At 38.0% G+C, this 27,847-nt stretch overlaps 1 protein-coding gene across 1 annotated transcript; it reads left to right on the top strand.

Moving 5' to 3' along the window:
* The first annotated feature begins 1,393 nt into the window (after positions 1-1,393).
* Positions 1,394-6,699, top strand: LOC148115299 (lysozyme C, milk isozyme-like). The gene is made up of 4 exons (XM_087888754.1): positions 1,394-1,570; positions 2,234-2,389; positions 3,484-3,562; positions 5,177-6,699. Exons 1-4 carry the CDS (start codon positions 1,435-1,437, stop codon positions 5,238-5,240), a joined length of 435 nt encoding a protein of 144 aa, XP_087744880.1. The 5' UTR covers positions 1,394-1,434; the 3' UTR covers positions 5,241-6,699.
* The last annotated feature ends 21,148 nt before the right edge of the window (positions 6,700-27,847 follow it).

Genomic DNA, 27,847 nt, shown 5'->3' with positions numbered 1-27,847 from the left:
GTTGCTTTACCGGCCTGCTAAGGTTATAAATACAAAAATTGGTCGAAAAGTTACTTTTTAATCAACTTTAAGATTGCGAACAGTCGCTAATCAAGGCAGTTGCTAAACAAGAACTACCTGTATATCTCTTTAAGCCTGAGGCTATAAATTTTCTAGGATTTCAGCTCCATCAAATTATATTGAAATCTCAGCTTCCTCTGTTCTGTATAGAAGATGGTACCCCATAACACCCTTTTATTTTATTTTTTCATTTATTACTTAAGAAGTATTTGATTACATCCCTTCCTCACTCGTGGATGGAGATACCCCAAGACTATGCCATGTGCTTCTGACTGACTGTTCCATTTTTAGACAGACTGAATCTGCTGGCCAACGTTGGCTATTCTATTTCGTCAAGTATGGCCCAATGGTGGGTTGCTCCTGGTTCTGTTCGGTTCTTTAGAACCGGTAGTAAAAGCAGAGGGAGGCTCCACCCACCCGCCCGGACGTCATAATTCTGCATGCGCAGAAGCAAATGCGTGTGTGCTCCCGTTGTGAACCGGTAGTAAAGGTAAGTAGAACCCACCCCTGGTATAGCCCCAATTATCATTATTACCTTTTTCCTTTATGAATTATGGTTGGCCATTCCATGCTTTTAGAAACTTTTCCACCCATTACAATTCCTGCAAGGAAATGCTTGGATTGTGTAAACCATTTTCCCTCAATAAAGTCATCAAATCTGGAAGCTAGAAATGTGAGCACAAGGGCCCATGCAAACAAACACAGCCATGTTTTCATGAAGTTCTCTGCAGAGGTTTAGCTATGAGGCAGTGGTGGGTTTCAAATTTTTTTACTACTGGTTCTGTGGGTGTGGCTTGGTGGCCATGGCATGGCATGGCATGGTGGGCGTGGCTTGGTGGGCATGGCAGGAAAAGGATACTGTAAAATCTCCGTTCCCACCCCACTCCAGGGGAAGGATACTGCAAAATCCCCATTTCCTCCTGATCAACTGGGACTCGGGAGGCAGAAAATAGATGGGGGCGGGGCCAGTCAGAATTTTTACTACCAGTTCTCCGAACTACTCAAAATTTCCATTACCGGTTCTCCAGAACTGATCAGAACCTGCTGAAACCCACCTCTGCTATGAGGTTGGTTTTAATTTCTCTACTATACATTTCCATAATTATTAGTTAATTATTAGTTAATTTATATTCTTCCTCAGTGTTGAAGAAAATAGTGATATTAACATTACTATTTTTATTTGAGGCATGCAGCTATCCCAGATCTTTATGAATGCCAACCTGTGACTGCAGGAACATAATGCTCTAAACTTTATCTGACCGCCATAAAAATAACATTGGTAGAGAGAAGAGGCAGCCCCCAACTAAAACAAATAAAGCAAGGCTATAAAAACTTTGCAAGTCAGAGCATATCATTTTGCAGACCTCTGCAGTGATGAAAGGTCTGTGGTTTGCCTTCCTTTGCCTGTTTGCTCAAGCAAGTAAAGCCAAAGTATACTCCAAGTGTGAACTGTTTACAGAATTGAAGAAACATGGATTGGAGGATTACCATAAAATTGGCCTAGGTCACTGTAAGTTTTCTTCTTTGTGTGCATCACTTCTTTCCCTGTTGGAGGCTTTAACTTCAATATTTATTTATTTATTTATTTATTTATTTATTTATTTATTTATTTGTCATATTTCTATGCCGCCCACTCTCCAAGGACTCTGGGTGGCTTACACCAAAGACAGTATACTAAATAGCATATTGCCCCCGACAATCTGGGTCCTTATTTTACCTACCTCGGAAGGATGGAAGGCTGAGTCAACCTTCAGCCGGTGAGATTTGATCCGCTGATCTGCTGAACTAGCAGTCAGCTGAAGTAGCTGCAGTACTGCACTCTAACTACTGCGCCACCTCGGCTCATCTGACTATGACTGTATATCCTTTCAGTTCTATTCTGGAGGAAGTTTCTTTTTTCTTTAATGTCTAGATTTTTAAAAGGACATTCATATTAAGGTCGAAAGTTAAGTAATATGAGTATGCAAGTTCCAGTGTTTAAGCAAAATTATCTGTGGGGCAGCGGGAGGAGGTTTATCCATAACTATCTCCCACCCCCTTATACATGCATCATGCACCTGAGACATTAAAAATGAGTGGGTTTCAATTGCATTGTCACAAACACTCCTACCTCAAAGTTTTCCTTTGACAGTGAATCAATTATTCATGTTTAATTGCTATGTTTTCCTCCCAGGGTTATGTTTGATCCTATTTAGCAGCGGGTTCAACACTGAACATTATATCTATACCGAAGGACAGCCATATTATGGTTTATTTCACCTGAGTGGCCTACTATGGTGCGCAGACGGAAGACATAACAGCCAGAACATTTGCCGAGTAGATTGTGAGAGTGAGTGATTTCTTTGTACTTTTGCATTAATTGACACCAGCAACCTGGGTTCCAGTATCAGATGAATCAAAGTAAAAATTACCCTGGAAATAAAGCTCTATGCCCTTCGAACTTTCTTTTATTAAGCTATATAATGATCTGTACCAGTGGTGAAATCTGGACGGATCTATCCGGCTCGTGTGAGCCAGTAGGGCCGGCAGCAGGAGGCTCCGCCCACCCGTCGGGACATCATCCCGTCCCATTTTTTACCTTCTGTGCATGTGCAGAAGAGGTGCGTGTGCTCACATTTCCGATCCGGTAGCGAAGGTAAGTGCATTTTACCCTTGATCGGTACACAACAATCTAAGGTGATCTTCCAAAGATCCCATTCCCAGGTTGATGTATTTTGGACATCCCTAATAAATAAAAATATGAGAGCCTGTGAGGGATAGTGACTGAAATGGCAGACTGGCTCACATTAACACAGATAACAATATCACAATTAAGACCTCCTTGAATGAGCACACTGGAAACTACTTGCCATGAAACTCTAAATCTCTTGCAAGATCATCTTAAGCCTTAGAGCCATGCTGGCGAATCTATGGCACAGCTCCAGCGTGCATGCACGCACCGGCCATCTGATTTTCGGGCCCACCGGAAGTTGGGAAATGGGCCGTTTCTGGCCTCCAGGGGGGTGGGGGAAAGCCGTTTTCATCCTCCTCAGGCTCCTAGAAAGCCTGGGGAGCCTGGAGAGGGTGAAAAATGGGCCTACCTGGCCCACCGTGCCATTGTGTGCCAAGAGCGGGGTGGTTGCACGCACATGCACGGGGGGGGCGGGACGCATTGAATTATGGGTGTGGGCACGCGTGAGAGAAACCCCCCCACGTGCGCTCACCCCGCTTTTGGCACACGACAGCAAAAAGGTTAGCCGTGATTCCACCATGTCTTAGAGAATCTCTCTGCCTTAGAGATTCCACCATCACTGGAAAGCCAAAGCTCAGCATTTGAAAGAAAGACTATTGGTGTTCCGGTGAATGGTTCACTACTTAAAATCCCAGTTTTTTCATGGGAAGAACTTTGATTTCATTGAAAGCTTTCCTTCTCTTCCTCCACAGATTTCCTTGATGATGATCTTGAAGATGACATTAAATGTGCTAAGATAGTTGCCAGGACTAGCAAAGGGATGTTGTTTTGGTAAGTAGCATCTACTTCGTTAATTCTAGGAAAGAAAGAAAAAGTGTTAGAAAGTATTATTTCATCTTACAAAACCTTAGTAGAAGTCCCTTATTATTAGGGGGTACTAGTATCTTTGTGTATGAAATACAACTCTTGAGTCTTCTGTATTTTGCTGTGGGCCATTCTTGTTTTGAAAATAAGTTGGGGGAAAGAAATAGAAGAATGCAGTGGTGGAGGCTACTAGATAACAGGGATATGATGAGCCAGTTTGGTCTAGTGGTTAAGGTACTGGCCTAAGAACCTTAGGCTGTGATTTCCAGTCCCACTTTAGGCCTAAAAAACCAGTTGGAGGACTTTCAGCCAGTCACTCACTCTCTCAGTCCAACCCACTACACAGGGTTGTTGCTGTGGGGAAAACAGGAAGAAGTAGTAGTATTAGGTATGTTCACTGCCTTATTTATAAGCAATAATAAAGGTGGGATTTTAAAAAATCAAATAAATAAATAAAATACGCAAGATTTCTCACTTTGGGAATGTAACATTCTAGAGAACTCTGGAATGTTCCATTTCCCTCCCCCCTCCCCCCCCCCCCGCACCAGACCTTGTTAAACTTCAATTTCTGACCATGCCATTCCAGGGTCAGATTGGCGTTTTCTAGAAAGTCTCACTTTGCTTCCAGGCCAGATCAGAAGAGAACACTTCAAATTACTTCTGCTTTAGTGGATTAATTGGAGTGCGATGGCTGATGTGATTGGAGGTTAGCAAGCCCGCATTTGAAACCTGAGTGCTGCTGCGTGGCGGGGTAAACTCTCTTCATTTGCTCCAGCTCCTTGACTGGGACATGAAAGGCGCCTCTACAGGCATCCTCCCAGCAATGGTGATGTCACCAGCTGATCCTTTCAATCCAGAAATGCCTCAAGCAGAGCCTCCAACATGAAGCGATGGAGTGGATTTATTTCCAAAATATGCCAACCCACCCCCAGGATGACAGAGGAAATGGAATGTACATTCCAAATTTGTACAGAATATTCTGTTCCAAGATTAATGAATTTTGCTCCTCAATAGAACTTCGATGAAATGTGAGGTCCACTATGGGATAGTTAAAAGCACTGAAGTAAGAATCAGGAGATCCAGAATTTAAGTCTTTTCTTAGCCATGGGAGTTAATTGTGTGACTTTGCTTCCCCAACAATGAACACTCTAAAACAGCCCAAACTATTTACAGGATTGCTATAAGGAGACCAATAACAGAAAGGAGCACTATGCAACCTGAAGCTTTTGGAGAAAAGATTGGATATAAATCTAAATAAACAAATAAGTCCCCAATAATGCAAAATAATGAAAAAGCAAAGCCATTTCCAATCTATATATTAAGGTCTGGTCCAAACAATTGCCCTACCCATGCAGATTTTTGTCATTCCCTCACAATATTGAGCATTTTGACCTAAGAGTCTTCTTTTATATTTCTGTTGTTCCTTGCACTGGCTCTGAAAGGGAATTGTTTGCACACAGTAGGTGCAATACAAAAGCACATTTTGGGATGTACTTGTTGAATCAAAATCCATTGCTCCATCTTTTTAAAACAATGACATCTGTACTTAACCTGTTCTGCTCTCCTCCCCTATTTCTTTAGGATACGCTTCTACGAATACTGCACTCATCCTGTGCCCGAAATATTACTTTGGGAATGTGTATGAAATACAAGAATCGATGCGGCTTTTTATTTCCTTTCTGCTTTTGGATGACTCTGTCCAGTCCAAACAGCTTCTGGAACGACTGTACCTGTTGCCTGGAAACCGGCTTCCCATCAGAATCTCGGTCAGTCAGAATCACAAGTTGCTTGCCTTCTAAACCAAGGAGGAAAATCTAACCCATTTTCAGGAAACCATTTTTGTAACCCTCAAATTTTATGAGTTTTGGAATAGTATGTTAGATCCATCCTCTGAACTCTTAAGAACAAAATTAAAATAAATAATATAAAATCTACTTAAAAGTACATGAAACAGCCAACTGATAGGAATATTTATGTTTCCATTGTATGACTTGCAAATACTGTATACAAAATGGAAGGACAAAGTACAAAAACAATATTGTTTAAATGTTGACATATCCTATACTTCGGATGCAAAATCAGAATAGGTTACAACTTTTAAAATTCACCTCTGTTTCTTTCAATCAGTCACATATCTGGTCAATTACTGAATTGAATGCTAGAGGTCTTGCTGTCGTGTCTTGGACCATAAACCCCTTTTATGATCACTTGGTAGGAGGATTCCTCTTTGGCTAAACTTGTGCTCATCAACCATCTGTCTGCAGTTGCATCCTTGAGGTTCTTGTATGCCAGTACTAGAAAATATATCTACACACAGAGAGACACCCAAGATCGTAATATCTATCCCTGTGCATAACAAACAAAACTTGACCAGAGTTTATAATCAGTACCTTAAGTATTATACATTATGCCACGTATAATATTTTAAAAATAGTAGAAAAATGTATTCCGCATCTGGTAAAAAGCAGAGCAGGGAAGCAACCGCACTTTATGGGACAAGATATTTCATAAATTGGACTCAGTTGCTAGAAAGATGCTCTTCTTGGGCCTTTCAGGATCCTTCCACCTAAACGAGATGCAAAGGAAGATCTCCTTTTGATCTTACAGAGCAAGTAAATGCAATGAAAGAACTGGTTCATAAATGGGAATGGGGTGAGGAGGAAGAGGTTGGGTCTGTACCAGGGCTAGGTTTCACTTACCTTTGCTACCGGTTTGCTCACACGCGTGTCACTTCTGCACCTGCACAAAGCGTATTTGATGACGTCCGGGTGGGTGGGCAGAGCCTCCCACTACAGCTGCTATCAATTTGCCTGAACCAGGGTGAACCGGTAGCAACCCACCACTGGTCTGTACTAACACGACTGCTCTAATGAAGTAGGATCCTGCTGCCAGCTCTGCTCCAGCAGCCCAGCTCTTTGGGACTGTAGGGATTTTACTCCCCCATCTTTACAGTCTTGGTACCGTATGTATTTTTTTAATTAAGGATTTTGATTATAATAGTAAAAACTACTGCAAATTAAACTTAAAGAAAGACAATGAAATAAAAAGAATAAAAAGCCCAAAAAAAGAAAAAGAGAAAGAGAAAAGAAAGAATATGATAAAAAGAACAGAAATATATAAAGGAGCAACTTCCAGCCTTCATTACAAGCATAGACAAATATACTAATTTTTCACACCCTATAAAGTCACAAACAAATATCTCTTCATCCCATATTTCCTTTCTCTACATTTTTTAGTGGTGCAGTTGACATTGTTTTGTTTTATTTTGTTTTTTTAATTCATATTATCTGGGTCTTTGGTCCTGGATTATGACTTGCCTTGTGGACTTCTGCATTAGTAAGATGTTGGAGAATACGTATACATCCATTGTTTTGGGCTTCCCACATTTTTTCCATGACAGGAGAGAGTCCTGCATGGAGATCAGCTGGGAATGGAATGTGCTGCACTATAAGAAATGTGGCTTGGCCGTGAGGGGGTATCATTGTTACATGTAAATGCCTAACTTTATATGTGCATGGTATGGCATGGGTTAACTCCACCTTTCTCACCTGGCCCTTCCCTTGACCCCTCCTTCCCTTGACCCCGCCTCCTTGGTATATAAGTCCATGTCCAGGGACTGATTGCTGTATTCCTGATGTTCACCTGAAAGAGAAGGGCAAAGACCAAATAAATGCCTTTGAATAAAAGTCACTTCGTATTTGTAGTTATTGGGCAAGATCCTTGGAAATAATTAACAATATGGTAGCAGAGGATGGTTGTGCCCAATAACATAAGAATAATAATAGAAACACAGTTCATCCTGAGATGGAAGACAGAATGAACACAAGGTCTATCACCAAACTGATGGCAGAGCTACAGGAATCCGAAGGCGCAACAGCAAGAATTCCAACAGCCATGAATGAAAAAGACCTGAACCAGCCAAACAGGAGCGAGAAGCCACGAGGAGATGCAGCCAGGTACGAAAGGGAGGAATCGCCCGAGAGAAATGAGCTGAGAGAGATCATACAGAGAATGATGGAGGCCTCCATCAGCAAAAGAGAACTCATCGCAAAACTCCGGGACCTACTAGATGACCACGGAGCAGCGATGAGCACCCAAGAGCAAGACCACGAGACTGCCAGCCCGGTAAGGGAAAGACGCTCCCTAGCAGAAACCCAGAACTTAAACAGCTCCAGTTTCATCAGGGCCATACATTGCGAAACCACTGAACAAGTCGCAGATATCCTGACAAAACCATTGCATAACAAACAACATGCTTATCTGACTTCAAAACTAAGAGTGGTCATGCAATGTACAGGATCATCTCCAAACATTAGACATTTAGAGGGGGATTTGTTACATGTAAATGCCTAACTTTATATGTGCATGGTATGGCATGAGTTAACTCCACCTTTTCCACCTGGCCCTTCCCTTGACCCCTCCTTCCCTTGACCCCGCCTCCTTGGTATATAAATCCATGTCCAGGGACTGATTGCTGTATTCCTGATGTTCACCTGAAAGAGAAGGGCAAAGACCAAATAAATGCCTTTGAATAAAAGTCATTTCGTATTTGTAGTTATTGGGCAAGATCCTTGGAAATAATTAACAATCATACAAATTTCTGCTATGAAACACCATATTAAAATGATGAACAGCAGCTACTGGACAAGCATGGTAAATTACATTCCTTAACCTTCAAGAAAGAGTCATCCTTCGCTATATCCAAATTAAAATAGTGGTTTCCCTCTTATTCCAACACTGACCAAGGGCAACTTCCAGCTGTATAAAATCAGGCTTTGTCACCCATTGTGTTGGAAGGATAGTGGGTGACTGTACAGACAAAAACAGAGGAAGTAAAGGCAGAATGGAGAGAGCAAGTTTCTTGACTGTTTTTTTTATTACATGGAGTAATAGAATTCAATTCAACATTCAATTCAACAATGGGCAAAGGCCCCAAGACCTTATTTAGAAGAATGTTTATAGTAAACATAGTACAGTTTACATGAATAAACTGGTGAACTGTAGTTGCAGAGGTGAAATGTAGCCAGCTCCATCGGCTCGCACAGGCCGGTAGCGCCGGCAGCATGAGATTCGGCAAGCCAATAGCGCCAGTGGCAGGAGGTTCCACCCACATCGTCACATCGTGGTTTTAACCCGCTGCACATGCGCAGAGGGTCATAACCGTGACATGATGGTGGCGCGCGCACTTTCGAACCAGTAGGGAAGCTGGCTGCATTTCACCCCTGTGTAGTTGTATGTGTCAAAACATAATTGTTTGAACTAGTAAAGGCAATTATTTATAATCAAGAGTTTCAGATTTGTGGTACACCCCTGATTTATGAAGAACTATTTTTGAACTTTCAGAACATACAGCATCTGTTAAGATCACTGCAAATGGTAAACACAAGTCTCATTAATCAACTTTACTGAAAAACAACTACTTGTATCTGACATATAACTATTGTTACATAACATATGCAATTTGAGGACAATTGGACCAATGCTCACAGCTATTTCCTCTGTGTGTGTTCAGATCAACCATTCAAGACCAAATCTTTGACTGATCTGTTGAACTAAATAGAATGTTAGCCAGAGTCTTCTAACCATAGCATTTGCCTATATTGAAAACCCCACTCAGTTAGTGGATTTTTCTGCTTTCATAATTTGAAGATTCGCAATGCAAAGTGAAACAAATAAATTATAGGGTCTGTGTCACCATACCTCTGGGGTTCTGATTTTTTTTAATGTTTAAAAAAGCAAACCCTACTTAGTGCATTCTGTTTTCTTGCTGTTCAACAAAAAAGCATTTGAAGCGGCTAGCAAAACCAATTTTAAAATGACAAAAACCCATTTTGTTGTTAAAAAACTCAATCAAGATGCAGCTTTGACTCCCTCCTATCATTTGCTTGTTTAATTGTTATTCATTTATTCTATTTCTAAGGCTGTCCAATTGCCACACCATCCAGGATAGCTTACAAAAGACAGGTGTGGTAAAGGAGAAGGCCTGCTTTCCTCTCTCCCATAAGACAGCATTGTCTTATTGATGAAATCCAGAGCATGCCAATTCTGTCACATCTTCTAGCAGAAATAATTGGAGACAGGCATCCCACAATCACCCAGGTACCCTGAGCCATGAAACCTTTAAACATAACAAGTTTGTTTGTTTGTTTAGCATATGGCATTTACAGAAGACATGCAACACTAATAAAATTAATTATACATACAAACACAAATATAAATTTAAATAAAATATCAGCAAATAGATGTAATAGGTAAGCAATACAATATGCGAGATAAAGTATTAAATTAAGATAAAACCATAATAAAATCACCAGAGTATGGTTCCAAAGAATTGCAATAGGATAGATGTTTTAATTTGATATCTAAAGATATTAACCCATCTAACTGCTTCTGGTATGGCTGCAATGAGATCATCCCAGGTGCCTTGGAATTAGATGGCAATCAACACCTTGAATTGCACAGGGGCGCCAACTACAAACTGATACAGTTCACAAAAAAGCGGTGTCACATACAGAATCCCTAGTTGCACCCATAATTTCTACAGTCCCATTCTGAATCAGCTGTAGCTTTGAAGAGGTCTTCAAGGGTAGCCCCACATAGAGCACATTGAAGTAGTTCCAGGTATTGCCAAGGTCTGGAGTGGGGGATGGCCAATTTATTATCTTGCAATCACTCAGATTCTTGGATATTCCATCCTTAATCCATCCATGTTATTCTTCTCCCATTCTGTTCGTTCACTCTCCCCAATCACCCATCTACCTGCATACATACACATACATATACTTGCTTCCCACAGCCCTCCCTTACCATTTCTTGCTCTTTCCTTTCACCTTTCCTTCACCAAGCCACAGCATAGGAACATTTTTTTTCCTTCCTACTTTTGCAAGAGCTTGGATAGGCTACAAAAGTCCTCCAGCAGAAGGGTGCTGCTGATATATTGGTGCACTTTTGATACTTCTCTTATGCCAATATGCTACTAAATACAAATTGTAACGGAAAGGATAATCCTGTGTCAAAGGAAAAATCTGATGAATTTCAGCTCATTGTGTTTCATTAATGCCACCAAATCTAGGTTGGGTTATGCAACACATTATGGTGAAATGCCTCTTGAGCTAGTAAGACACCAGGTGGCACTGTTAGACATAGAGAAACAAGGACTTGATTGAAGTAATCTATTTTACTGTTTCCTAAAGGTAAAGGTTCTCCTCGCACATATGTGCTAGTCGTTCCTGACTCTAGGGGGCGGTGCTCAACTCCGTTTCAAAGTCGAAGAGCCAGCGCTGTCCAAAGATGTCTCCATGGTCATGTGGCTGGCATGATTAAATGGCAAAGGCGCATGGAATACTGTTACCTTCCCACCAAAGGTGGTCCCTATTTTTCTACTTGCATCTTTTACATGCTTTCAAACTGCTAGGTTGGCAGAAGCTGGGACAAGTAATGGGAGCTCACCCTGTTACATGGCACTAGGTATTCAAACCGCTGAGCTGCCGACCTTTCAATCGACAAGCTCAGTATCTTAGACACTGAGCCATCGGGTACCTACTGTTTCCTACCTAGACCATATTCTTTCAGTATGCTGGGTCTTGCTTTTTTCCCCCAAGTTTGTTTTGCTCATCTAAACTAGCTTTTACCAACATACTGAGGCACTTTCAGATCAATCTCAGTCTTGTCAAGTAAAATCTGTTCCTCTTCTATAATGTCTTTTAAACGATCTATCTATAGAGGCTAACACTTAAAATCAATAATATGTCCATTGTCCAAAAATATCATTCAATATGTTCAATATTTAAATATTTTGGTTCATTCTGTATTTGTACTTCAATTTTCAATATTCTTTAATTGTAATTTTTTTTTCTAGTTCCTTCTGGTATCAAACTTTAAAGTCTTATTATATTTTTTAAAAAGAATTCCAAACAAAAGCATTTTCCCACAGGAAAGATTTTATAATTAATTCCAAAATCTTATTTCAAATTTATCTATCCCTTTAGCTCATTTGTGGCTTTTGTGAGACTAGGCTGAAGTTGCCATACCTAAAGATCAAGCAGGCATGTAGGCAGGGTGGATAGCAAGGAATCTTGTCTAAAAGATCCCTTTAGGCAAGGAAGTAGTTAAGAAAGAACCAAGTCATTAAGGAAACAAAGGGGAAAACATCATCTGAAGATGGCAAAGGAAATTAGGCCTGAGCACATAGAAAATGACTCCTAAATCCCTATCCATTGTTGGAAGACATATCCATCTGGTTCAGTTACAAGCAGGGATAAAGACACTGGAAACATGGAGGCTGATTGGAAAGATGGTTTAACATCAAAACCAATCAAGTTGCAGGAGCTTCAAAGGGGAATTAAGCATAAAAGGCTCAGACTAACACTCCCAAGGTACTTCTGAGCCAGGAACACTCAATCTGTGTCACTTTTTGCTTCTTGCCTTCCTACTTTAAAAGAATTCCACTTTCTGGCAGCTGGCTTCTGCATCCATTTCTTCTCAGCATCTGTGGTGTGTCCCAGCTGGGAACAAACTGGGGAAATTTCTTCCTGCAGCTGTCACTTTTTACAAATTAAATTACCGTAGCCATCATCTTCAAACTGAAATGTACAGGTGCTTTAAAACTGGATCCATATTTACAGTTGTAATTGCAGTTATTTTTGCAGATATAATTTTGGCTAAAAAAGTATAATACCAGCCAGAAGTTAGAGCATCAATCTGTTGTTTACCAGAAATACACAACCTCCCTAACACCTCTTTCAGGGGTATTCATAGGTGTTTGTATGTTATGTGTGTTTGTGTGTGTAAAAAAGAAGTCCAAATTGTGGCTACCACCATGCAATTGTAATCCTACACTTTTCATGTGTCCCAGCACATACATGAAAGAGGTAGAAATTCAATTGGATGGTGGTTCTGCCATCTTGACTTGTTTTATTTTTCCCCCACCCCTTCCCCATCACCTCTGATCTCTAACTTCTCTTGTGGTTCCAAGACATGTGCCTCCTGCTTGAAATTCTAATAAAGAGTGTTTCCACATATTTCCACTGCTCTGAATCAAATTCACAACCTTATAATCCCCAACTATGTTTGTAAACTGAGACAATCCTTTTGTTGCAATCCATTGTTTCCTAGGCTCAACAGAAAGGTTGTAGATTCTTTTAATTTTATTTTTTTTCCAAAATATTAAAATACAAACTCCAAAAAAGGAAAACAAAGAAAATACAAAAACACAACAAAACTAGACAAAACAAAAAAGCCTGCATAAAAAGAAAAACCGACATATACATAAATTGTCTCCCCTAGTTGAATACTGATGTATTTCAAAAATAAGTTTCCTGCCCTTGTGAAGCAGACACAATTGATGAACTACTACAACTCTGTTTAACCAACCCATTTGATCTGACATCTATTTACTATATAGAAAAAGAAGAAGAAGAAACAGTCAACAGGTAAAGCTAACAGCACCACAATCATTGTCACAGGTTCCTCCAAAGTCAAATAGCCTCAATTGAGTCTTAATAATAAGGCTTTTCCTTAAAATCCTTATTATTATGTAACCAGGATCTTTCCCAACAATTGGATCCCATTCCTCAAAATCATAAGTCTCTGTTGTGGATATCTCCACAGCATTTGTTGTTCAAAACCTTTCCTGTAAGTTAAAATACAATGGCTCTTAACATTTATTTCCATTTGGATATAATAAATCCATTCCCCAATTTCCATCAATTTTCTTTTTTAAAAATCCAGTTTATCAGTTCTGCAAACGTTGAGACTTTAAAATCCATGCCTCTTTCAGCCTTCTCCAACCAGCCTGCAGTTTTCAAATCAGACTCCTTCTCCTTCAAATCTGCCAGCAGCAAATTAAATCCCAGTCCATCCAGTAATATGTTTGATTTAACAGCTATTACTTACTGTAGATCTGAATATCATCTTTAGGTTGATTTAAAACTGTTGTTATTTTATCAAATTTTTAATCTAAATTTTCCATTTGAACTTGTAAGTTGAAAATCATTTTTTCAAAGATTTCCCAAAGAGCTTTGTCCTTAAATTGATGCATTGTTCAAAATTTTAATGTAATCCAAGACTCTTCTGTAGTTGAGCTTTTACAGCCAGTCATAAATTCCTCTCAAGGACAGGGGAAACACCATAACAAAATAACTTCAAAGAACGTTGAAATAAACTTTCCCATTTTTTTTATTATTATTATTGGTTAATCTTTAGTGAGATTCACAGCCTTTGAGGCTGGTTAATAGCTCAGCAGCTCGAGTCCTAACCAAGGACCTAGGAACTGTTAAGGTATTGTCAGAGGATGTAAGCTGTTCCGAGTAAGGTGGTTTTTTGTAGAGTCAAAATGTTCAAGTCTGGCAAATTTAGAATTTCTAAATAGCAGGGTAGCCCTTTGGGTATTGCTCCAAGGGCTCCAATTACAATTGGGACAACACACGATTTCTTTTTCCACAGTCGCTCAACTTCAATATGCAAGTCCCGGTACCTTGTGATTTTTTCTTGCTGTTTATCTTCAATCCATGCATTATTATTATTATTATTATTATTATTATTATTATTATTATTATTTAATCTTTAGTGAGATTCACAGCCTTTGAGGCTGGTTAATAGCTCAGCAGCTCGAGTCCTAACCAAGGACCTAGGAACTGTTAAGGTATCGTTGGAGGATGTAAGCTGTTCCGAGTAAGGTGGTTTTTTGTAGAGTCAAAATGTTCAAGTCTGACAAATTTAGAATTTCTAAATAGCAGGGTAGCCCTTTGGGTATTGCTGCAAGGGCTCCAATTACAATTGGGACAACACACGATTTCTTTTTCCACAGTCGCTCAACTTCAATATGCAAGTCCCGGTACCTTGTGATTTTTTCTTGCTGCTTATCTTCAATCCGTGCATCATCATCACCATCATCATCATCATCATCATCATTATTATTATTATTATTATTATTATTTAATCTTTAGTGAGATTCACAGCCTTTGAAGCTGGTTAATAACTCAGCAGCTCGAGTCCTAACCAAGGACCTAGGAACTGTTAAGGTATCGTCGGAGGATGTAAGCTGTTCCGAGTAAGGTGGTTTTTTGTAGAGTCAAAATGTTCAAGTCTGGCAAATTTAGAATTTCTAAATAGCAGGGTAGCCCTTTGGGTATTGCTCCAAGGGCTCCAATTACAATCGGGACAACACACGATTTCTTTTTCCACAGTCGCTCAACTTCAATATGCAAGTCCCGGTACCTTGTGATTTTTTCTTGCTGCTTATCTTCAATCCGTGCATTATTATTATTATTATTATTATTATTATTATTATTATTATTATATAAAAATAAAATAAAATAGGAAATTAAGGGATAGAAAGGGAACAAGGAAAAGAGGGTGTGAAATAAAAGGGGGAAGAGAAAAAGAAAAAAAAGGGAGCAATGACTTCCAACTCTTCCTAGCACAGTACAAGATAAACACACTCTAACCTCAACTTTTTGCTTTTGCACATTAATATATAGCTAGCCATTTCTATAACACCAAATCTTCCTAATCAATAAAACCAATGTCAACGTTTCATTTTTTTCTTCACAAGCACAAATTCCAGAAGTGATATCCAAGTAAGAACATATTTTCCTCTTTAAATAAAGTAATCAAGTTAACCATTCCTGCTTTATCTTCCTTGCTATGGAAATAATGTGTATTTCTATTTATACCCGGTAATCTTTGTGATCTATCACCATTTTTATTTACAAAATTCAAATTCTTTGGCCTTACTGGAAAAAAAAGAGGGGGGTAACCTTTCTTTTCTTTTTCACCCTCTTCTTTCCTTCAAAGTACTAAACTTTTTAAAAACACAAAAGAAGCACTTTTTTAAAAAAATCAAAACTTCCCAATACATCTTATTCTTTGACTTCTTAACATACAGGCTTTAAACTTCAATATTGCATTCAGCTCCCTCCCTCGAAACTACCCTTATAGAATTTTTTTTCTTTTCATAAAAGAAACATTCTTTTTAACATACACAGTATTTCTTTAAACTAATACACCATTTTTTTTAACTTTCTCTTTACAGATACTCTCAAATACATTTTCAATAGCTTTTGCCTAGTTTAAGAATTATTTAAGCATTATATGTATATTTTAAAAACGTTTTAAAATTTTGGGTTAAACCTTTCTTTAAGTTGCACATATCAAGCAGAGAAAAATGCATCCTGATTCCAGTTAACTCATTAAGTTTAAGTCACTTCTTCCAGTTTATCTTCATGGAGTAAAATCTTTTTCTTCTCTGGAAGTATCAAAGGCTTGTAGGCCTTTCTTTTTATCACGAGATCCTCAACCTTGTTAATGTCCTTAAAGAGAACATTCCAATTTTGTCTTTTTTCTCAATGCTCTTCTTTCAGTTGTGTTGAGAGTTTTACATTTGAACCATAGTAATGAGGATGAAAGTGAAAGTTAATATCATGTTCTTCCAAAACTGTGATAAACTCCCCTGCATTTTCAACTACTTATGAAGTTGCCTCAGCAGTTTCTCCACATGGTTGCATCTCAGAAGTACTTTGAGAGGATTTTTTTATGATCAGAGAATAACTGGTCAACAAATCAGCGTATTTTATTTTAGACACCTTTCAAATATATCTCTAATATTTTGCTCCACCATCTTGGCTTCCTCTTTTAGTCAGAATCAAAAGATTTTAGCCATCCACAGCTAAGAAGATCAAGCTACCAGTTGCTACAATAGTAAACTAAAATAAACTAAAAAAATAAGTGGGAAACAAAGAGCCACTTCATCAAAGATTTTTTTTTAAATTAATAAAATGTAAACGCCCTGTAGTGAACTGATACAAATGTAAATTAAATCAGTTCAATTTTGTTACTCAGGAAGTTACCTTCAACTTCCATATAGAGAAAATGAAAGTTATTTACAACAACTAATAAAGCAGAAAAAGAAAACACCAAAAAGCCACTTTAAAATCTAGCAAGTGGATAGAATAAATCAACATTCAACTAATCTATTCACATTTAAAAGGAAAAAGCAAAAGCTGTCATGTGTAAATGCCTCATTCTTAAATGAAAGAAATATATATTCAGGAGTGTCAAGAGTTAACTCATTCTCCTCTTTCTAATGTATTCCTCACTAACCACTCCCCACTTCTAATCCCGCCTCCTTGGTATAAAAGATGATGCACACTCATTCCCTTTGCTTCTTTCTACAATCACTCTGTGAATAAAGAATGCCTTCTGTAAATAAACTATCTTCTGTTTGAATATAAGAAGTCTGAGCTTATTATTGAGTCTGATCCTCGAATTACAGTAACAATCTGGTAGCAGGGGATGGTTGGACTGATTCAATAAGAAATGGAAACAGATCAAGAAATAATCAACGAAACTACAATAAAAATGACAAAAGAACTTGAAAACCTCACTACAGACGACGAAGAGGTAATTGATGAATCCAGCGACCAAGAAGCGAGCAAGACAGAAAACAACACACTCAGATTAAAAATACTAAGGCTGCTGAAAAGCCAAAAGGACGACAAAAATCTCATCGCGAACCTCCAAGACATCATAAAAGATAGTGGAGCAGCGAGAGAAAACTACATCAACACATCAGAACCAAAAGACCACGAAATGGTAAGCAACTTACCCATAGATGAAAATACGACCAAAGAAAAGACTAGCGATCCCGCGCAATAATTTGAACGGCAGCCATCTTGGATTTGTCAGCCCACCAAAATGACTGACCCAGAACCAATCAGAAAGCAGAGTTCAAAATGGCTGGCGCGAAAAACTCTACACAGCAAAAGAAATAAAGAAGAAAAATTCTACTCATCAGAAGAATCAGATACAGACACCGAAGAGACACCAACTGAACTACAAATCGAAACAGCTATGAAAACACTCTTCGCAGCCTTCGGCCCGAATTTAAAAATCTCAAAAGAATCTACGAAAGTACCAAAGACAGTCGATCAAACAACAAAGAAAAGACAAACTGCACGATCCAAAAACGAAGGTACAGAAACGGACACACAAGCGTCCCAGCATCAATTAAAATCCACTCCAATCCGACCGACAAGAACGCTAACGCCTGAACCCAGGGGGTCTTGCAAGTACTCGCCCACACCGCAGACACTTCCGGGAGCCAGAAACCTCAGCCGAGACGACTACGAAGGAAAGAAACTAACTCCGCTGCACACCTGGACACCCAAAGCCGAACCAGAAAGTGAATCTTCAGAGGAAGAGCACTATGAGGGAGCTGCAGCGCCGAGACCCTTCCCCGACAGCTTCAGGAACGAAATGATCTACGCGCATGCGCAAATACGTCCAGACGAACTTAGAGATAATAAAAGACAGAGAGAACCATTCAGACTAGTCGCGAGTATCCCTACACCATTCTGCAATTATCAGCATATACAGGACCATGGACAGCCACCAGCTGTAAGTAATGCAACAAATAACATTGGAAATTTGCCTAGTGATTTTCCCAAATTGAGAATAGATGGTGTTAATTTACAAGAATGGAGTCAGCAACTCCAGGTTGTTTTCTTAAAAGAAAATTTATTGTTTTTCATAACTAACCCTCCTAAAAAACCATGGACACTAAAATTGGACTGCCTATATCACAGAGCATTTTATTTACTAATCTCTAGTATATCACCTGCTATTTATCATAGTATTAAGCATAACTTAACTGTTTCAGAAATAATTCATTGTATGTTTAAACTGTTTCATAGTGAAAGTGTGGCAACCACAACTAGAATGTCTAAAAACTTTTTCTCAGCCAGGATAAAACCTGGGACTACCATAAGTGAACATCTACTATTAGTAAACACAACTAGAGCAGAACTACATTTAAGGGGAGAAATAATATCTGACCAGACAATGAAAAGTGTTATTATTAATTCATTAGACTCATCATGGGACAACTTCATATCACATCTAGATACAATTAACTTAGGCTATCTATCTATAGAGAGTTTATCAAACAGATTAATTGCTGAAGATAATTTGAGAAAAAGTTGTTACAATATACATAAAGAGCATAGACAGATCAAAAGGGTAGTATTTCAAGACAGGCATCAGGACACAATAGAGTGTTATAACTGTGGATCCAAAGAACATTACAGAAGAGACTGTCCAAAACCTCCTAGAGAGAGACAAAGATATGACACAAGAAACAGATATCATGATAGACAATCATCCATTGATAGATATAGACATAGAAATTCACCAAACTTTAGAGAACATAGAGGGGGCAGAGACAACTCAAGGGACAGGAAGTCCGGGTCATTGTACGGAATAGATAAACACACAAAAATCAAAAATCAAGACTCAAAAGATAGTGCTTGGCTCATTGATTCCAGGGCAACAAATCATACAACACATGATAAGAAAATATTATCTTCCTTCGTCGAAGATAAATTTTTAATTAAAGTAGCAAACCAAGAGGAAGTCCAAGTTGTTGGAAGAGGAAATGTAGAATTACCCGGTCTAGGGAAAATAGAGGGGGTACTATTAATACCCAAAATACCTCACAACATTCTCAGTGCAATAAAGTTAAGCAGGGACTCTAACATAAATATAATATTCTCAAAGGGAAAAGTAACACTAGAGAAAAACAAAATAAACATAGATAATATAATTATCAAAGGAGACCTACCATACTTAATTACTGAAGAAAAATGGTTACACAACATAAATTCAAACATAGAATCTAACACTAATGCAGAAACAGAAAATGATATAGATAGTGACAATGAAGAACATGAAACAGAACATGATGATGAAACTGCATCTGACAACAATACACACACAAACAGAAAACCCATAATTGGAAAGCCAATTCATGATGAATGTACACACATATTACATAGAAAATTAGGGCACGCCAGTTTTCCTGTAATACAGAAAATGAGTGAACATGCTGAAGGTGTTAAAATAAAAGACTGTAAAAATTATCTGGAATGTTCAGTATGTAAATCTTCAAAACTGAAAACTAAGCCCAGACCCAAAAAGGCAACAAGGTCATCAAATCATATTTTTAATCTAGTGCATATGGATCTAGTTGGTCCATTAACTCCATCAATTACATACAAAAAACGATATTTTCTCACTATTGTAGACGACTTCAGTCATTATGGCTTTGTCTACACCTTAAGACATAAAGATGAAGCATTTCAAAAATTTAAAGAGTTTCATAAATGTGTAGAGACACAACACCATATACAAATCAAACAAATCATGACAGACAGAGGGTCTGAATTCATGTCAAAAGAATTCTCTCATTGGCTAAAATCAAAGGGAATGTTGCATTTCACCTCTAGTCCTTTCTCTGCCTTTCAAAATGGAGTGGCAGAACGACGAAACTCGACACTACAAACTATGATTAGATGTACATTAGAGGATGCAGAATTAGGCAAGCATTTCTGGTCAGAAGCCCTGTTATATTCCAATTATACACTTAACCGACTTTGGTCTAGCGTCATAAACAAAACACCATATGAATTGATGTATAATAAAAAACCTCAGATAGCCCACATGCATGTATTTGGAGTTACAGCAGATGTACATATACCGAAACAATTAAGGCATAAGGGGGACAAAGTGTCCAGAAGGCTTAGATTCATGGGTTATGAAATAGGTACAAAAGGATATAGATTTATTGACAGTAACAACAAATTCATAATCTCTAGGACCGCTGTATTTCACGAACAAACCAATTGGTCCAAAATACATCTCAATGAAATACTTCCAATAACAAGGCCCAATATTAAAACACAAGGTAAAACAAAACAAGAAGAACAAACTTGTAACACACAAAAGGACAATACCAAAATGTGGATAGGAAATTGTCCCAAAATCAAAATAGATTCATTAACACAAAAGGAGGCAAGATATTTACATGATAATAATGATAGACCAGAAAGAACAGTTAGGTGTAACAGAAATCAAGTACCTGAACGATTTAAGGATTATATAATGCACATACATAATGAAACACCAACACCTAACACTTATGAAGATGTATTAAAACTCCCTTTAGAAGAAAGAAACAAATGGGAATTAACCATGGCCAAAGAAATGGACAGCTTACGAGAACTTAACGTATTCACTCCAGCACCAGTCCCAAAGGATAAAACAGTTATAGGCACTAGATGGATATTTAAGATTAAAAATTTAGAAGAGGGTAACACACTATATAAAGCACGATTAGTAGCACAGGGCTTTGCTCAGAGATACCCTGAGGATTATACCGACACATATTCTCCCACAGTGAGAACAGAAAGTGTTAAGACAGCTTTAGTGATAGCCTCAGCTCTTAACCTTGAAGTTTTTCAGTATGATATACAAACTGCATATCTACATGCCAAACTTGATAAAGAAATTTATGTAAGAGCTCCACACAGCAAATACACAAATAGAAATGACACATGGTTACTGAACAAAAGTTTGTATGGATTAAAGCAATCCGGCAAACGTTGGTATGAATGCTTGGTCAATGTACTCAAGACCATGAACTTCAATGCCACGACAGCAGATAATTGTTTTTTCGTTAGAAGAGAAGGTGAATCATTAGAATTTGTATTAATTTATGTGGATGACATTTTGTATATTGGCAAACATATAGACAAGAGAGACACTTTTGTATCAAAGCTAGGAGAACACTTCTCATTAAAATCATTGGGGAAAGTAAACAAATACCTTGGAGTACACATCAATAAGACCAAGAGAGGGTTTGGCTTATCACAAAAGGATAAAATAATTGAGCTCTTGAGCAAATGTAATATGACTAATGCAAAACCTTGTGACACTCCAATGCAGATTGATTTCATAAAAAACATGAATGAATCATCTCCTGAATTTAATGACAATACGCTTTATAGATCAGTTATCGGTTCTCTTTTGTACATTACTAATTGGACCAGACCTGATATTGCTCTACCCCTTAATTTGTTGTCTAGATATGTCAGTAAACCTCTAATTTACCATTGGGAAGCAGTTAAGAGAGTATTAAGATATTTGAAACACAGTTTAGATTTCTGTTTATTATTAGAATCAAACAATATTAAAGAGCCTATTCTCACTTGTTACGCTGATGCTGACTGGGCAGGTGACACTAAGAGTAGGAAAAGTACTTCCGGTTATGTATTCTTCCTCAACAACTGCCCAGTCTACTGGTGTACTGGGAAACAGAATTTGGTAGCCACTTCAACCACTGAAGCAGAGTATATTTGTCTGTCAAAAGCAGCTAACAATCTCATCTGGTTCAATGATTTATTGACTAATGTTTGGAAGAGCCCATCACAACCCATTACTATATATGAAGATAATAAAGCCGCAATAGAGATATCAAGAGCAGACGCTATTGGACAAAGGTCTAGGCATATAGATATCAAATACAAACATGTAAGACAATTGTCTGAAAATGGGTTCATCAAAGCTATTCATTGTGACACTACAGAACAAATAGCTGATATATTGACTAAACCTTTACAATCCAAACAACATAAATATTTAACCTCAAAATTATGTGTTCAATATTATTCTAATTCTGAATGTAATTATTGTTGTGTGTCAAATCGGCATTTAGAGGGGGATTTGTCATGTGTAAATGCCTCATTCTTAAATGAAAGAAATATATATTCAGGAGTGTCAAGAGTTAACTCATTCTCCTCTTTCTAATGTATTCCTCACTAACCACTCCCCACTTCTAATCCCACCTCCTTGGTATAAAAGATGATGCACACTCATTCCCCTTGCTTCTTTCTACAATCACTCTGTGAATAAAGAATGCCTTCTGTAAATAAACTATCTTCTGTTTGAATATAAGAAGTCTGAGCTTATTATTGAGTCTGATCCTCAAATTACGGTAACAAAAGCAAATATCAAAATGTGCTAAAATCAATGTATGATTAAACAAACTGTAGGAAGTTAGCACCCACCCCTTTCCCAGAAGAATTATATATTTTAGGAAATATTAAAAAGGCAGAATATTATGTTTCCCTGTATGAGAAATGGAGAAGCATGTTTTAAAGACAAAGCAGCTCCCACCTTCCTGCCCCCACACTTTTGTTAATGGGCCAGAGGCAGAAACTCAATCCTTTGTCAAAGGACCATCATCTGCAACACAATAGGACCCATCTAGGACAGAAAGGCTAGGTAAGACCCCCACTCCCCAACTGCTTTCCTGTGAAACAATGCATGTTCTTTATACAAGAAGGGAAAGTCAGTAATGTATTTCATTACATTATTGACTAATTCCCCACAGAACTATGATTCCATTAGATGTGTAATCCTGATAATTAATTTCTTGTTAAAATTCACCTAAAAACAAACAGTTCCTTTCCCTCATAACTAATTCCCTTCTCCCACCCAGACTTCTAAAGCTGTAAGCAAAATTGCATTGATGAGAAAGTGAACATTCAGAGAGAAGAACATGAGGAGACAGGTTTTTAATAATCCCACTTATGCTAATTTAAGAAAAAGAATTTATTGGACAGCCTTTTTTTCCTCAGTAAATACTCCATTTCTCAGAGCAGTGTTTCTCAACCTTGGTGACTTTAAGATAGATGGACTCAACACCCAGAATTCCCCAGCCAGCCATGCTGGGGGTTGAAGTCCATTTTATCTTAAAGTTGCCATGGTTGAGAAATACTACCGTATCTCAGGACATTTTTCTGAAAATGTAGGTCTGTGTTGAAGCTGATTGGATTGCAGCAAAGAAAATTAAATATGTCAGACTTGATCACTTCCCATTTTTCTCATGTTTGCCTTTCTTTGTCCTATTTTTATTCAGAATTGTGGGAAGCCCCCCCCCCCCAAAGAATGAAATGTTTTGGGAAATATTAAGGCAGAATATTATATTTCCCTGAAGGAGAAATGGGAAAACATTTTTTTAGAGGCAGAAAGCAGTCCCCAGTCTTTCTTAATAGCCCACAGCAGATGCCAGCACTTCAGGAGATAAAGAGTTTATTGAAAGAAGAAGCCAATTATCTAGATGGCTCTATTCATAAGCAAAACAAATACTGCAGGCAGAAATCCATTCAAGACAGGATATTTCGAAACTCCTTGCAGTGAAGTTTGACAGCTAACAAAAGCAGAGTGATGGGATTAGAAGCAGCCCCTCACCCAAGATCTAACACAGGATGAAAGTCATTAACCACAATAGGAATTGCCCAACACCCTTTCAGAACACAAACCCGTTCATTGCACCAACCCCAGAATAGTTCAAACTTCAAAATCACAGAAACCTATAAAGATCCATCCACTCATTCAACCATTTGTTCATCTGATCCAGAACTGCTGTTGGTTCTGTTCATCATTAAACTTTATTTCCAATCAGCCTCCATGCTGTTTCCAGCATCTTTCTCCCAGCTTGGAATTGGACCAGATGGATTTTCCTTCCAACAGTTTGCAGATTTGTCCAGAAAAAAAGTCCAGGAGTTCAACAACATTGATTCTTACATATACATGTTTATTTGCAACCTTCCCAATATACAGAGCAAATCTAATGTGTGTTTTTAAAATTCAGCACCTTATTTGTTAGATATAAATGCCTTATTCTCCAATGTGTAAATAGTATGTATATAGAACATCAAGGGTTAACTTATTCCTTATTTCTTAATGTATTCATGACTCACCACTCCTACTTATAGCTCCACCCATTGTATATATAAGGAGCCACCTTCACCCCTTTTCCTGGCTTCTATCTGCGAATATTCAGTGAATATAGAATGCCTATTGTAAATAAAAGGATATATATTTAAACCTTTAACATTTAAAGATATTATTGAGTCTGATCCTAAATTTCGCAACAATCTGGTAGCAGAGGATGGTTTGTTGACTCAATAAAAAAAAAAAAAAGAATTAAAATGTCCAAGAAAGATAGACCCAACACCAGGGCCTACAGCAAAGAAATGGAAACAGAACAAGAAATAATCAACGAATCGACAAATGCAATCTCAAGAGAAACCGAAGAGTACACCACTGAAGATGAAGAAATAATAGATGGAATCGATGAACAAAAGAAAAACGAATTGAAAAGCAGTCCTCTCGGATCAGAACTATTGAAGCTGCTAAAAATCAACACAAAGATCAAAAACGCTATAAAAAACGAAGAAACGAAAAAAAGAAAAGAAACCCACGCAGATGAGAATGATGGCCAGGAAGAAACCGAAATAGAGAATAACGAACTCAGGTCAGAAATATTAAAACTATTAAAAAGCCAAAAGAATGATGAAAACCTCATCGCGAACCTCCAAGAAATGCTGAGGACCAGCGGAGCAGCGAGAGAAAAAAACATCGCCAATGAGAAGTCTAAAGAACCAAAAATAGTGAGTAATATGACTACAGAAGAGATCGTTAAAAGGAAGAAGAGATGTGATCCCGCGCGAAATTTTGAATGGCAGCCATCTTGGTTCCAACAGACCTCCAAGATGAGCGAAGCAGAACCAATCAAAATGCTCAGTTCAAAATCTCTGGCGCGAAATACGTTATCAGACAATGAAAATGAGAAGGAGGATTCAAAATCCTCAGAAAAATCTGAATCGGAGAGTGAAGATGATTCAACAAAGTCCCAAATAAAGTCTGCGATGAAAACGCTTTTTGCTGCATTTGGGCCAAAACTGAAAATCATCAAAGAATCACCAAAGAAGCAAACGAACAAACCGATGCTTCGAGACCTGCATGCCTCCACCCTAACTTCAAGAACGACGACACCAGAACCCAGAGAACCTTGCCGATTCCGCCCTACACCTAAGACTGAAGCAAGTGACAGCGCTCACAAAAGAAGGAGAAGAGCAGCCACCGCCATCAGGACTCCAAAGACCGAGCCAGAGACCGACTCGTCTGAAGAGGAGCGGGACGAGCGAACCAGCCAGGAGAGAACCTTCCACGACGACGCCAAAGGAGAAATGGACAACGCGCATGCGCGAAGCCTTGCTGATGATCCGGGAAGATTTGAATTGATAAGAGAACCGCGCAGACTCGTTGCAGACATCCCCACGCCGTTTTGCAACTTTCTACATCTACAAGACCACGGACTGCCTCAGGTTGTAAGTAACGGACAAAATAATGTGGGGAACTTACCCAGTGACTTCCCAAAGCTAAGGGTTGACGGTATTAACTTACAAGAATGGTACCAGCAGCTCCAGGTCGTTTTTATGAAAGAGAATCTGTTATTCTTTATCACTAGTCCCCCAAGAAGACCTTGGACTTTGAAAATAGATTGTTTACACCATAAAGCTTTTTTCTTAATAATAGCTAGTGTATGTCCTGCAATGTATTATAGCATCAAATCAAACCTGACTGTTTCAGAAATTATTCAATGCATGTTTAATTTGTTTCACAGTGACAGTGTAGCTACTACTACAAGAATGTCTAAAGATTTCTTTTCATCTAGAGTGAAACCAGGGGTTTCTATAAGTGAGCATTTAATTTCTTTAAACAAAATAAGGGCTGAACTGCATATGAGGGGGGAAGTGATCTCAGACCAAACAATGAAAAGTGTTATTATTAACTCACTTGATTCATCATGGGACAATTTTATGTCACACTTAGACACTATTAACCTAGGATATTTATCCATAGAAAGCTTATCCAACAAATTGATAGCAGAAGACAATTCAAGAAAAAATCGTTCTAGCAATCACGTAGAACACAAACCTTTTAGGAAAGTAGCTTTCCAAGAAAAATATAATGAGGCATATAAATGTTATAATTGTGGATCCAAGGAACACAATAGAAGAGATTGCCCTAGATTCTCAAAAGAAAAACATAGATCAGAATACATGAACAGACACAGTTATAGACATTCTTCCATAGATAGACATAGACATAGAAGTCCACCAAATTATAGAGAAAATAGAGGGGGCAGAGAAAATTCAAAAGATAGAAAATCAGGTTCACTGAATGGACTAAATAAACAAGACAACACAAAAATACAACAAAATGAGAACAATAATTGGCTTATTGATTCTGGAGCAACAAATCACACCACTAATAACAAAAATATATTGTCTTCTTTTACAGAAGATAAATTTGTGATAAAGGTAGCTAACCAAGATAAGGTTCAAGTATTAGGCAGAGGGAATGTAACTTTGCCTGGTCTAGGAAAAATAGAGGGGGTATTGTTAATACCTGAAATACCTCATAATATTTTAAGTGCCATAAAACTAAGTAGAGACTCTGACATTAATATAACTTTCTCAAAGGGAAAAGCAACTTTGGAGAAAAATAAAAGTAATATAGGTACTGTGATGATTAAAGGAGGTCTACCTTACCTAATAACAAAAGAAGAATGGTTACACAATATTGATTCAAATGTAGAAGACTGTGTAGAAATAGATGATGAAAATGTTAGCAACAGTGACAATGATGAATGTAAAATATCTAGTGATCATACTGATACACACCATATAGAAAAACCAAAAATAGGTAAGCCAATCCATGATGAGTGTGCTCATATCTTACATAGGAAGTTAGGACATGCCAGCTTTCCTGTAGTACAAAAAATGATTGAACATGCAGAAGGTGTCAAAATAAAAAATTGTGAAAACTATTTAGAATGCTCAGTATGTAAATCTACAAAACTGAAAACTAGTCCCAGACCAAGAAAATCTACTAGATCAACTAACAAAATTTTTGACTTAGTACACATGGACCTAGTAGGCCCACTAACCCCATCAATTAATTATAGGAAACGTTATTTCCTGACAATAGTGGATGATTATAGTCGTTATGGATTTGTTTATACACTGAAACACAAAGATGAAACTTTTCAAAAATTTAAGGAATTTTATAAACGCATAGAAACGCAACATAATACCAGAATAAAACAAATAATGACAGATAGGGGATGTGAATTCATGTCCAAAGAATTCTCCCAATGGTTAAAAGATAGGGGAATGCTACATTACACGTCCAGTCCATTTTCTGCGTTCCAAAATGGAATTGCAGAGAGAAAGAATTCCACGTTACAAACCATGATTAGATGCACATTAGAGGATGCCGGCTTAAGCAAACAATTTTGGTCAGAAGCCCTACATTATTCAAATTACACACAAAATAGAACCTGGTCCAGTGTTATAAATAAAACACCATACGAAGTAATGTATAATAGAAAACCAAAATTAGCACATATGCACATCTTTGGAGTCACTGCAGATGTACACATACCTAAACAATTAAGAAGAAAGGGAGAAAATGTATCCAGGAGACTTAGGTTCATGGGATACGAAACTGGTACTAAAGGATATAGATTCATTGATAGCAACAACAAATTTATAGTTTCCA

Source organism: Pantherophis guttatus, chromosome 2 (genome assembly GCF_059756535.1).
Source record: "Pantherophis guttatus breed Tessera chromosome 2, ASM5975653v1, whole genome shotgun sequence".
NCBI classification, from domain to species: domain Eukaryota; kingdom Metazoa; phylum Chordata; class Lepidosauria; order Squamata; family Colubridae; genus Pantherophis; species Pantherophis guttatus.
This window is presented reverse-complemented; position numbering and strand designations above follow the sequence as displayed.